Here is a 12,636-nt window from a genome sequence, read left to right as displayed (position 1 = left end):
GCGCTTTACCCGTCACAAAAAGTAACCCCGTAATTGGAATTCTGACTTGGCTTTCCCAGAGTCCGTAATCTTTGACTTCTCGAAGCGAGGCTGAGTGGAGAAATATAAACAAGCTTGGAGTGGTTTGGGTTTTTTTTATTGTTGTTATTTTTGGGTTTTGTTTGTTTGTTTGTTTTTTGCTGCGTGAAGAGCAGAGGCTATAAGAGTTATTTTTTAAGGTCATTAGAATTCATGGCTTCCCCCCATGTTCTTACTGTGCAAACACTTAAGTTGTTCTCTTGTAAACTTTGCTATTTCAAGTACGTTTAAATAAGAGTTATGTCATAAAATAATAACGTGCATATTTTCTTTTTTTATTTGTAGTAGTAGGCATAAAATATAAAAAGTTAGTAGCTGGCTTAACAATTTGAGCTGTATTTTATTTCTTTCCAGTTATTTTAATTTTTTTCCCCCGCCGATAGGAACCAGTCACTGCATTTACATCTGAAGCACTATGGTGTGAACTGTGATGACTGGTTGTTACGTCTCATGTGTGGAGGAGTGGAGATAAGGACGATTTATGCAGCTCACAAGCAGGCAAAGGCTTGTCTCATTTCACGACTAAGCTGTGAACGGGCTGGCACCAGATTTAATGTCCGGGGAACAAATGATGATGGTCATGTTGCTAATTTTGTTGAAACAGAGCAGGTATGTTACGCTACAGTGCCCATTGCTTGGCTGATGAACTCAAGCATGTGTGTGGATAGTTTTTTGCCCTAAATCAACAGATTACAGGGCAAGTCTGTAACGAACAGATATTGGAATAGTTCATTGGCTGCTAAATAAGGAATCTAAGTAGGTTACATAATTTGATGATCTTGGTTTTTAGTGTAGCTTAGGGCAAGGGTATGCATGGGTCTGTGCTTCAGTAGCTTAAGAAGCTGTTATCTATCAGCTGAACTGTTGCAGGTGGCTGTACTTCCCTTTAGGCTCCTGAGTGTGGACTTCTTTTGGCCTGAGCTAATAGTAAAGTAAAAGACCTTAGAAACAAGCAAAAGAGATTTTTGGCGAATATATGGTACCTTGTGGTTCAGGAAAGATAAAAGCATTCATATGGTTACCTAACACAGCTCCTTTGAAAGGCAGTTTTTAAAGTCAGTGTAATTCCACTGCATTCGATTGCATATCTTTGCCCTTATTATACAGAAGAGCAAGAAGCTATTAAATCTGTCTTTGCTGGCCTTTCTTTGCTCACTTCTTACGATAACCTGGTTACCAAGATCTTGTTCCTGCAACTCTATTCATGTGAGTAGGTATCTTTGGTTGACTCACTGACTCTTTGCAGAGCCTAAGTGACTTCAGTAGGATTTTATCCAGGAAGGGCTCTTCTTATACATGCCCAATTTCAGGAGTTTAATCAGAACACTGTTGTTACAGTTTTTCTGTCCGAGTTTCCTGGCAGGCTGATGTCACTAGATGACCGTGGCATATCATTTTACTTAAAGTTTTCTTTCCTGTATACTTAATAGACCATTGTATTTTGGATTCCGATGCACAAAATCCGTGCAGGTGTTCTCAGTAGGCTGCATTATTACTTTTTATGCATTGGTGTACATTTCAACTTCCTACAGGGAGGTCTCGCCAAGTTTTTTAGAACAAGTTACTCTTAGCACAGAAGTCATTCAGGCCCAAATAATAAAAGCTTGCTGTATTTTCTCGGACATTGTGAATCATGATTCTGCAAGGAAGCATAAGAGTGCCAGAAATTCTTTTATGAATTGTTCAGAGGGGATAGAGAGAAAAGTCTAGGGAACACAATATTTTAGCTTGTAGTGTGGAACATGTAATATGTAAATATATTTTATTTACGTTTAGCTAAGGCTAAGAAATATAAAGCTTTACACTCTGTAATACCTATTAATACTATGCTTTTTTTATTCTTAACAGGTGATATTTTTAGATGACTCCGTGTCATCTTTCATACAGATTCGAGGATCTGTTCCATTATTCTGGGAACAGCCAGGCCTGCAGGTAAGCAGGAGGTAGATCTAATTACACAGACAATTCTTATTCATGTCCTTATAAACACCTTAGAGTAGCATGTAGGCTCTTCTGCACAGTTACTTGTCAGGATGAGGTTATCCTTTGGGAGGAAGTTGGTGCTATTGTTTAATTCACCAACTCTGCAACTCTCGAGTCTCTGAATGCAGTTTTGCACAATATTTGAATGTCCATTGCTTTTTAGATGTTTTCTCTTTGAAGTTCTGAGTTTTCCTGTTTTAATTAAAATTGCTATTTTAAAATGGGTTGTCAAAGGGCACCCAAAGAAGCTGTTTTCTTCTGAATTGTTCTTGAGGATAAGTTTTTTCAGGAAGTCAGTATGGATCAAAAGCTACTGTAATATAATTTCATCCCAGTTTTCTTGAAAGAGGGATTGTATCAACAGCTACTACTGTGATACAATTTTTCCAGGGAAGATTAAAAAAGTTCATGCCTCACAGTGACTCTAGGTTCTTTAAACTAGACTTATAAGCATTTTGCAGTAGAACTGTTGCAATATTTACATGCCTTTTACTTACAACAAGAAGTAATTAGATTGTATGATTAAATATATTAAATACAAAGAAGTGGGATTTTTTTTTTTTTAGAAAAAAGCAGAGGAATTTAAGAAAAGCCTACAAAAAGAATGCACGCCATAGCAAGCAGAATAAATTTTGGAGATTTAATTTAGAAAGGGAAATGAATTTTCAGGCTGTATTTAGGATCAAAAGAGGTCTTTGAAGAATTATTAATCAAATGTGTAAAGACAAATAATTTAATGTAATTTTCATGTCATAGGTGGGATCCCATCGTGTCAGAATGTCAAGGGGTTTTGAGGCGAATGCACCAGCTTTTGACAGGTGAAAGAATGTGTTAAATTTTTGTTACTGCACTACAAACCTCAGATAAGTGATGCATCAGAGGTATAGGATATGTTATTCCAAGTGGGAAGCTTTGTCAATACAAATGTGTGATTCAGCAAAGCAGCAAACTGCCTGGGAAGCTTTTTCAAACTTCTACAGGATTTCTTGTGCCTTTGAGTGCTTTGTTGAAAAGATTGAAGAAAATTTAGAATAGTTAAATGCTTTGTTAAATTGAAAACAGAAATTATAGCATGTTTACATTGAATAATTTATATTTGTCAGCTGCTGTATAAAAGTAAAATTTATACTTTTATTTTATTCCTGCTACGACACTTCAGCTTCACAGTCTTATGGTTTTAACTAAATGTATGTTGTTAAATCGGTGCTGTTATCCTAATTAAATAGCAGTCAATGGTGGTAGGCTATTATTGAGTTATATTGATTTGTTTGGACATGACATAATAAAAGGCTTGCGGCAGTTATTAGAGTACCCATTACGTTTCTGCAGCATCTTGGTCAGTGTTGCAGGTGTTTGTGTTAAGCTTCTGCGTGCCAGAAGACAAACGTGGAATTTTTGTTCTGTTAACAGGCATTTCCAAACTCTTAAAAATTTATATGGCAAGCAAATTATTGTAAATTTACTTGGGGCAAAAGAAGGGGAGCACATGCTCAGCAAAGCTTTTCAGGTGGGTATGACAATTCTCTCACTGTGCATATCCTTGGAATTTGCCTGTTTGCAATGAAGCTTTTATATAACCTTTGAAAAATGAAATAGGTATGCTATGCTCTGGAGCAACTATCACTTGTGGTTAAAATTGTATTTATCGTAAAAGCAGTGCTTAAGATACATACCATGAAATGAATTTTTAGAAGCTCTATATACAATTAGTGTTTGATTATGTTCAGATAGGTTACTTTACTGAAAAATTATAAGAGCAACATAGACAATGTTGAGGGATTTTCAGTTATTTTCATATTTCATGCTTATTAGTGGCTTCATTTAAAAAACAAAATCATTTTTTGCACTATAAAATTGGTGAATAAATGAATGATACTTTGTGGTACTTCAAACTGTGATGTTTCTTTTAAAATTCTTTCCCTTGGGATTCCTGGATATATTCTTTAACATTTTTTAAAAAATTAATTTGTGGGGTTTTTTTGTTTATCAATTTCAACATAAAAGCTGCTTCATGATTAAATAGAAATTTTTGTTCAGAAGATGTTAAATATAAATGGCAATTTTAATGAATTCCCACTAGTAAGGTTAAAAATAACTGTCACGTTGTAGTCCATAAATACGAACAATTTCAGAAGCTCTGTCTGAAGCCAGAGAACATGTCAATAGCCATCTGTTATTTCCCTTTCCACTTTTCCTGTTCCCTTTGTATTACAATGGTTTAATATCTTAGTCCGTTCACTAGTATCTTTTCTGTATCCAGCTATCCTGGTAGGAGACAGTAGTGCCTCCCAGATGCACGTCAGTGCCCAATGCAGATCATAGCTTTGGCAACAAAGATTGTGTGAGCAGGATTTTTCCAGGAATATTAGGGAAAGTGTTGTTCAAGCCACCCTCCACAGCAACCTAAATAATTTGTCTGGTTTTTTCAGTAGTAGTTTATGGAGCATTTACTCCGTTCCCATTGCTGGCAGGTATGTCTAAAATGGTGACTGTTACTGAAATGGGTTTCCACTGAAACAGCTCTTTGCAAATCAAAGCATTTTAAGAGTAGAAGAGGCTCTACACTGTCTTGTTGATCCCTAGGATAGTAAGGAAAAAACTGACTTTGTGACAAGAAAAAATACAGGTGAAATATTAATCAGTTCTGAGTGTCTTGTTGAACAGTAGTGGAAAAAATGGTTCCATTTTACCTAAGAGAAAGCATGCAATAAACAAGATAGGTAATAAAACGGCTTTAAAAATATTTGTAGCTTCTTATTTAGCTTATACTACTATATGTTCAGATATTGGTATATTTATACTTTTTTCTTCTCTCTTTACCATGTCAGAGCCATTTGAAAGCATCTGAACATTCAGCTGATATCAAAATGGTGAACTTTGACTACCATCAAATGGTTAAAGGTGGAAAGGCAGAAAAACTACATAGTGTGCTTAAACCTCAAGTCCAGAAATTCTTAGAGTGTGGATTTTTTTATTTTGATGGAAAGGAAGTTAAAAGGTTTGTGTGTATAACTTCTATAAATGTCTTCAAATTAAATTATGGTTTTGGGATGCTTTTCACCCCTTAACGAGAAGATAAGAGAAAAAATGTTACTTCTCTTGTGTTTTTATTGTATCCAAGATGATGCTCAACAACTGAAATACGAGTCACTTCATTAAAATTTTGTCTCATTCTGAATATGCTCTAAAAATCTTAATGGAAAGTATCTCTGAGACATTGATGGAGCATGACTTAATTTTAGGCCTTTGACCTCATGATTTTGGTGAAAACGGGCAATTGTCCTTTTTCTTGGGTGTTCCCACATGGGATTGAAGAATGAATATTTTTCCATCTTCCTGTATAATGTTGTTCATACTTGTCTCGGCAATGGAGCATACCATTTTCTGCTTGTTGTAAATGCTGATGTTGTTCAGTGTAATCTTTTTCTAAATCTGTTTGCACCTGGATCCCTCATTTGAGAGGATTCGGTTCTCCACAAAGTATGAATGGGATGCATGTTTTCTGCCCTGCTCCATACTTCCCAGTCCTGCTGTACTTGTACTTCTGTCCTTATTTCCCCACCCCTCTTTCTAGACCAAAGGCTGTGCTTAACTCAACAGGAAAAGGGAAGCAAGGCTAGAAATAGACAACATTCCTACTCGTCTCCCTTCCACAGCCTTCCTTCTTTTAATTAATAACAGAGCAAACTGCTGAGTGATGTTCTCTGTGAGCAAGCAAATTGTTGAGTGAGGGGGTTGTGCCACATGCAGTGGGGTTTCATCTTCTAGTGCAGTAGGAGGAAAGAGGGTTCCAGTGGCGCTCTGTGCTCTAACCTGGCTGTGGGGTTAAATCCCCCAGGGGCAGGTTTTAGTAGGCCTGAATAAGATTAGATTTAGTGGGAGGGTGCTTAGGTCCCATCTCCACTGCAAAACATCACTGACCATTCTCCGAAAAGCTTTAAAAGTGGTGTGACACTTTGTACTGGGAGAACACCATTTGGTTTTGATGGAGATTCAAATAATATTATCGCTCATCAAAAAGACTGACAATAGAACGAAAGCAAAATAGGCTGTGGCTTGTGATAGCTTGAAGAATTGCGTTAATAAAAGATACAGTGATGATTTTTATAAGTTCATGGACGAAATCCATTGGAGAATGTCAGGTTGTTTCCTAACAAAGATAGCAAGTTGCTTTAGATTTCAAATCAAATACAGAGAGAGTAATGAAAAAAAAATATCTTGGAGAAAGTTATTCAAAGTTTCTACAATTTATGGTTAGATCTCCAAGTAAATGTGGTGAAGCCTTACTGACTTAATTGGACAAAGTGTGTAGTGGGAATGACTAAAGTAAAGAATAAGTATGTGTATCATTGGGAGAGCCATCAGAATTTTGTACTCATAGCCAGGCAAGAAGAACATGGATGTTGCCTATTATGATCCTTCTGAGAGCTTTACAGCATGAGTTAACGGGCTTCTCTCAAAGAAAGGGGAGCAGTTCAGAGTGCCTGAGGGCCTCAAGCATCTGTTGAGCTAAGGGAGAGAGGCTTATTTTTAATTTTTATTTAGGGAGGAAAGAGAAAGTAGTGGGGGGTTGAAATTGGCTTTAGTTTTATCACAAATTCCTGTCACTTTTAGTTTAGTTAAACAAATCCAAGAACTCCCCTCATTTTTTTTCCATTTTTGTTTTAACTAAGAGTTGTTATTTCCCTCTGAGATTCTTGGGAAGTGTGTTAGCTGGATTGTTTGGAAAGAAAACTTAATCCTGCATAACATTTTAACTGAGCAAGTAAGGAGAATTGAGAAAAACTGAAGAAAAACTCATTTTATTTGCAGAAAGTAAATCGGTTTTGTATCGTGAACACTGCTGCAAAATTCACTGCTGTTATTGGAGCTAACCCTCTATCGCTGATGCATTTATAAACGTACTTGTGATGACAGTAACATTGCACTCACAATACCCTGATTTACTATTCTGGTTCAGATCTTGATGTCCCTGTCTTTGTTGATGGTATGTGTGTTAAATGAGTTATTTCAGTTGTTTTCTCTCTCTGTCTCTCGTTGTCCTTGGCACAGATCTCAAAGTGGTACTGTCAGAACAAACTGCTTGGACTGTCTGGATAGAACAAACAGCGTGCAGGCTTTCTTTGGCTTAGAGGTAGGAAAAACAGTGTCCAGATACACAACTGCTCCTGATGCTTCTGTAGCAATTAGGCTGTAAAAGTAGCATTACCTTTCCTATGAAAGATGAATTATGTTTTGTAGATGGCAGTTTGATTTATAGCATGATACTTCTCGTCTTCTGGGGTAACCCAGATCTTAGTCATTAAAGAAGCAGTAGTTGTGTAGCAGTTGTAATTAAACAGTAGTCATGCAGCATTATGAGAAATGTTTATTCTTTTTTGGGTGTCGGTTTCTTATGTCTGTTAAGGTTCAGGCTTGCAATACTAGAAGAGGTAGTAGTGTTGTAGTCCTTCACAAGAACACTTGCATTCACATTTACTCTGTTAGAGGAAGCTCTTCAGCATGTAGGATTACTGTTCTTAGCTTCTGTTCATATTTCCACAGCACTGTGCCGTGAATTCTTCATAGGACAATATCATGGTTGAGGCTTTGCCACACTCCAGTTGAGTAGCTGGAAATTAACCATGGGGTTCAGTCTTCCTGCAGGGTTGTGCTTCAGCATATTGGCTTGCTATTGAAACAAAGGTTCTAGCCTGCAGGCTTGTACAGTAGAGCTTGAACACAAGAATCTGATAGGAATTGATGGTGTAAGACAGTACTGATTGGGCTAAAAGAGTAGCTCTGAAAAACTTTTGACAGCTCTATTCATCTTAATAACCTAAGTTTGACTCCTAAAGATAAAATCATTAGCATATTTAAAAAAGAAAAATTATGGATGCTGTAATATCAAACTAAGTAAAGGATTATTCTTTTGTTTTCTGAATTTCATTTAATTAAAATGCTCTTGTTTTAGCATGTATAGGAGGAATTTCTGTGAGAACTGCAAAATCCATTGGCTGTAGAACAAACATTTCTGATTCTGGAATACGTAGTGCTTTGCTGCTGCGTTTACCAAGCGAACACTGTTGGCAGTTCATTGGTGTTTCAGTCAAACAGAATACTGGACTATTTACCCTCATGCAAATACTCTGGAAATTTTTCTTTTAACACTCAACATCATTACATACTGTAGCAGATGCAAGACAGTTTGAGAGATCTAATGCTTTTCTTCTCCATTGTTTCAGCTCTGCATGTACCATAGTGGGTCACACCTTCTAATTACTAAAATTTTAAAAAATACTTCTTTTTAGTTCACCATGTGTTGAAAAGAGTAGCGGCATGCTTTGAAAATCTCACAGCATTGTATTGCATTATGGAGTCTGCGTATCTGTCCATCCTGTATTGACTTTGCCACGGGAGAGACAAATGATTACCTTAAAGTCTTTCCTGAGACTGAATCTGTTTGCTGGAGGTTAACATTTCACTGCGGAGAGAAATGCAAGCTTGACATAAGCAATTAGGCTCTCTTAAATGAGCCATGAGAAACACTGTCTCTTGTATTTTACTGATAATACATTTCTATGGCATAAGAACAAATCTTTATACACTCTTAATGCATATAGTACCTATGGCAAACTTAGCTTTGCCGCTGTATTTTTTTCCTTTCTTAACCTTTTAAGAACTGGATTAAATATCGACATTTGTTTTTAGACCAGGTATGACAAATTCTTCCTTAGTGAGAGCTAAATTATGATTTCAGCTAAATTATGAGAACTAAAAGTATAAACCTAACTAATAAGAACAAAAATGGTAAATCCTCATGAGCTGCTTGCTTAATTTTAAGATTCTATTTAAACAAGATATTTAAATTCTTACTTTTCTAACATGATAGATACTTCATATAGCAAATACTGAGGTCTGGATGACCACTTAAAATTACAAGATGAAGCACACAATTTCAGAAGCTTCTTTTCTTGTTTATTTCTACTTCATTTTGGCTGCAAGTTTCCTGTTGTAACTTTTGTGAATTCCTGCCCAACCTTCTGAATTTTGCCTTTATGTCATTTTATGTTCATCATTCTACATGACTCCTTTTTGCCATTGGACATCTCAAGATTTTAAAGATTTTTTTTTTTAAAGCTCTTGAAAATAGATTTTTTAATTTAGTTTTATTTTTTATATTTATTTTCTGTATTATGTTGTTAGCCACAAACACTAGAAACTTACTTGATTTTTTTAAATAATCATGATCCATAAACCAGGATTTCAGACAAGGTACAATGTCCCATTTTACATCCATGAGCATAATGCTACATTTAAGTAATTACTCAAATTTAAGTAATTTAAGTAAATTTAAGTAATTACTTAAAAGTAAAACAATACATTTACATGTATTATATGTATACAATTTAAATGCATTTAATGTATGCTGTGCATCACAGACAATTAATTCAGGTAGATTGATTGTAAGGCTACAGATTGCAGGGTGTTATGCATGAAAACAGAGTGAATGACAGAAGCCATTGCTATTTCACTGATCACAGAGCTCTGCTGCTGTATTTGATAACAGAGGTCAGTATGTTTTGGTATTACGCTTCTTTGGGAAGAACATGAATTGCTCTAATTCTATATTAAGTAAGTAGAAAAACTGGAGAATCAAAAATAGTTTACCTTGTAACTAATGAATTTTTAGATTAAAATATTTACAAATCAACTACACAATTATTTTCCTTTATTACTACTTATCTTTATCGCTAGTGTTTTATTTTCTTTTAAAGTTGCATGTACAATGCAGCCTTTCAAACATGTCATGGTGTCAGTTTGTTCAGAATGATACATATAAACCAAAGGTGGGGGGGGTTTTGTCCATACACTGAAAAATACGATGTATCTTTTAATATATACATTTAAAGATTTTTCTTTTGCAAATGTTGTCTTCAACTGTTGCAGATGCTAACAAAACAACTGGAGGTATTAGGATTAGCTGAGAAGCCTCAGTTGGTTACTCGCTTTCAGGAAGTTTTCCGATCCATGTGGTCTGTGAATGGTGATTCTGTCAGTAAAATTTATGCTGGTACTGGAGCCCTTGAAGGAAAAGCTAAGGTAAAGTACATTTCATTTAAAACTTCAGCAGTATTCACTATGGGTTTTAAAAAATTTGTCATGAATATAACAACTATGAGATTTTCTTTTTTAAAATGTGCTTTTGTTGTAATCCTAAAAAACCCAACCAACCGACTGACCAGAAAAAAAAAATAACATAAAAAGGTTGGTTATGCTGATAACCAGATCTTGTTTCAGTACATTCTTTCTCATCCATGCCCATGCCTCCCAGATTAACACCATTCTGTAGGAAAGGATAAGGCTCAAAACTTTCATTTCTTTAGATCATAGTTCAGAAAAAATGTATATTCAAATCAGCTTTAGTTTCTTTGAATATTTTCATTTTTCTCTCTGTACCTCTGCCTCCTATTGTTTCAGTTTCATTCACTGTATTGCCTTTCTTTTAAAATGTGTTTCACTGGACGTTGTAAATGCTTTTAGCATTTATTAAGCATTAAAATTAAAGAGGTTGCAGCTGGGTGTTTTTTGTTTGCATGTTCCTCCAGCTATTTCTTTTTAGTTTTGCAATTACTGAAAAAAACCCAAATTCTGTTTCTACCTTGCTTTCTAATATTGTGATAACAATTCTGTACTACCATGACAGTGTAATGTTCTTTCTCTCTTCAACTTCTTTGGTCCTTGTTGATGCCTGAGTTGTTCAGATTTTTCTCATGCTGTCTTTTATTTTTCTTCTAACACTGTTGCTTTTTTGTTTCCGTAATTCTTTCTCTTATCAGGTCATACCTGTCAAGATAAACAAATGTTGAACCATAACAATTTTTGCCCTTAGTTCCTTCAAGAACCTCTTTTCATACCATTCTTTTTATTCAAGAATGTGCTGCTTCTCATTCCATATTATATACTATGTACTCATAGTTGACTGTTTCCTTTTTCCATCACTTGTTCATTCAGACCGTATCAGGGTCCTTCTCTGCACATGGCATCACAGTAAGCTACAAAAAAGGAAAATAAATAAATAAAATTTTTAAAAATGGTGCTTAGTCTACCCTTGATTGGTGCATACAAGACACTTTCATTTGGGAATTGCCTGTATTTTAGTACAAAGTGGAATTTGGTTAAAGATGTTTAGTTTTATTTTCTTGCAAAAATGTCACCCAGACCATCAGGAAAACTACAGTAAGTATTTTATGGGGTGTCTCCCCTTCTCCTGACTTTCTCATTCAACCTTACTTGTTTGTAATTCCTAAATTAATAGTTTTCTGCCGTTCACTTGGCTACTTAAATTTTTTACTTTGTAAAATGCATTTGCTGTATTTACACTTCCATTTTTAATGTTTAAAACACAGAGTACATTTACTCTGCTGTCTTCATAATGACTCAGGATCCCTGCCCTGGTACAACTGTTAATGAGAACAACATCTCATAAAGCAAACACGGTGTCCCTGACAGAAGTCCATCTATTCGAAGAGGATCCTTAATACTTGCAAAGCCATACAATACTTGCCATTGTTTCAGTGAAACCTGACCAGGTCGCTGCTCAGTATCCTCTTGAGTACTCTGATAATATATTTTAGAATGTAGTTTTGAAGTTGTTAGTTGTGTTCTCATTTCTCAAATGAAAAGTTTGATGGTTGAAATTCTTCCATCTCTTGCTTGTCAGTTTGATTCTTCAGAGTCCAAGAGTACTTAGAAGTAAAAATATGGAAATTTAGGATAAGAGAAAAAAAAAATTAACCTTAAATGTGTCAATATACGTTTCTGTACTGAAAAACAGTCCTTTTTAAAGTATTATAATACTCCTTACATCTAACTCCTTACCTACTCTTTCTTTTGCTTTCTCTGGGTTCCTTTCAATTAATTGCCTGATATGTGAATGGTGAGTGTGTTTTTTGGAGCATGTCATAAGTTATACGTTGTCTGACAGAAAGGGAGCAGCATCCTATTAAAATCCTGTTGCAATAGTATGCTCCCCAGCACCTCATCCACAGTGTCTTCAAAAAATCATCATGCCAATTTAATACTGCTTATCCTTGACAAAAGAGTAGTTTCTTTCCTGTTGTCTAGTACAATTCATAGAACTAAATGATAGTTTTGTGGTTTTCTTAAGCTTTTGTCTTTTTTTTGGTATGCGTTTGAGACCTTCGTGAACAATGCAAGCTGTAAACTTGGAGTATTATTTATAGTAATATAATACCATGCAGCATCCCTGATGGATTACGGTCTATATTTCACATACATGCAATAGCATGTGCTTACATACACCTCGCAGGCAATATACACTTATGTGTATAGGACACAACAAACCATGTGATCAAGAAAATGTCTTTGTGCCTGTCATTGTCACTGCTGTGGACGCAGATTAACACTGCTGGTTTTTGAATCAAGTGTGAGACTGTATGACACGTTGATTACATTATCCTCTAGGTGCCTGACCCACAGGGAATATCTGTAGTAGCAGGACATCTCCTGGAGATTCTTGTTTAGTTCAGGTAGTTGGGCGCTGTTCAGTTGTGCCACTTGTGTGCAGGGTGC

The 12,636-nt window shown here is 35.6% G+C and overlaps 1 protein-coding gene across 10 annotated transcripts in view; it reads left to right on the top strand.

The window, feature by feature from the left end:
* The window catches only part of SYNJ1 (synaptojanin 1), a 68,436-nt gene that overhangs the window by 14,839 nt on the left and 40,961 nt on the right, over positions 1-12,636 (top strand). For all 10 annotated transcript variants that reach the window (XM_064470747.1, XM_064470799.1, XM_064470754.1 and 7 more), the window contains 7 exons: positions 462-687; positions 1,927-2,010; positions 2,818-2,879; positions 3,472-3,568; positions 4,890-5,059; positions 7,114-7,195; positions 9,991-10,143. In XM_064470747.1, coding sequence (XP_064326817.1) covers positions 462-687; positions 1,927-2,010; positions 2,818-2,879; positions 3,472-3,568; positions 4,890-5,059; positions 7,114-7,195; positions 9,991-10,143 — 874 coding nt within the window. The remainder of the gene's footprint in view (positions 1-461; positions 688-1,926; positions 2,011-2,817; positions 2,880-3,471; positions 3,569-4,889; positions 5,060-7,113; positions 7,196-9,990; positions 10,144-12,636) is intronic.

This window comes from Phalacrocorax carbo, chromosome 1 (assembly GCF_963921805.1).
Source record: "Phalacrocorax carbo chromosome 1, bPhaCar2.1, whole genome shotgun sequence".
NCBI lineage: Eukaryota > Metazoa > Chordata > Aves > Suliformes > Phalacrocoracidae > Phalacrocorax > Phalacrocorax carbo.
The sequence above is the reverse complement of the archived record's forward strand: the minus strand, read 5'-3'. Positions and strand labels throughout refer to the sequence as shown.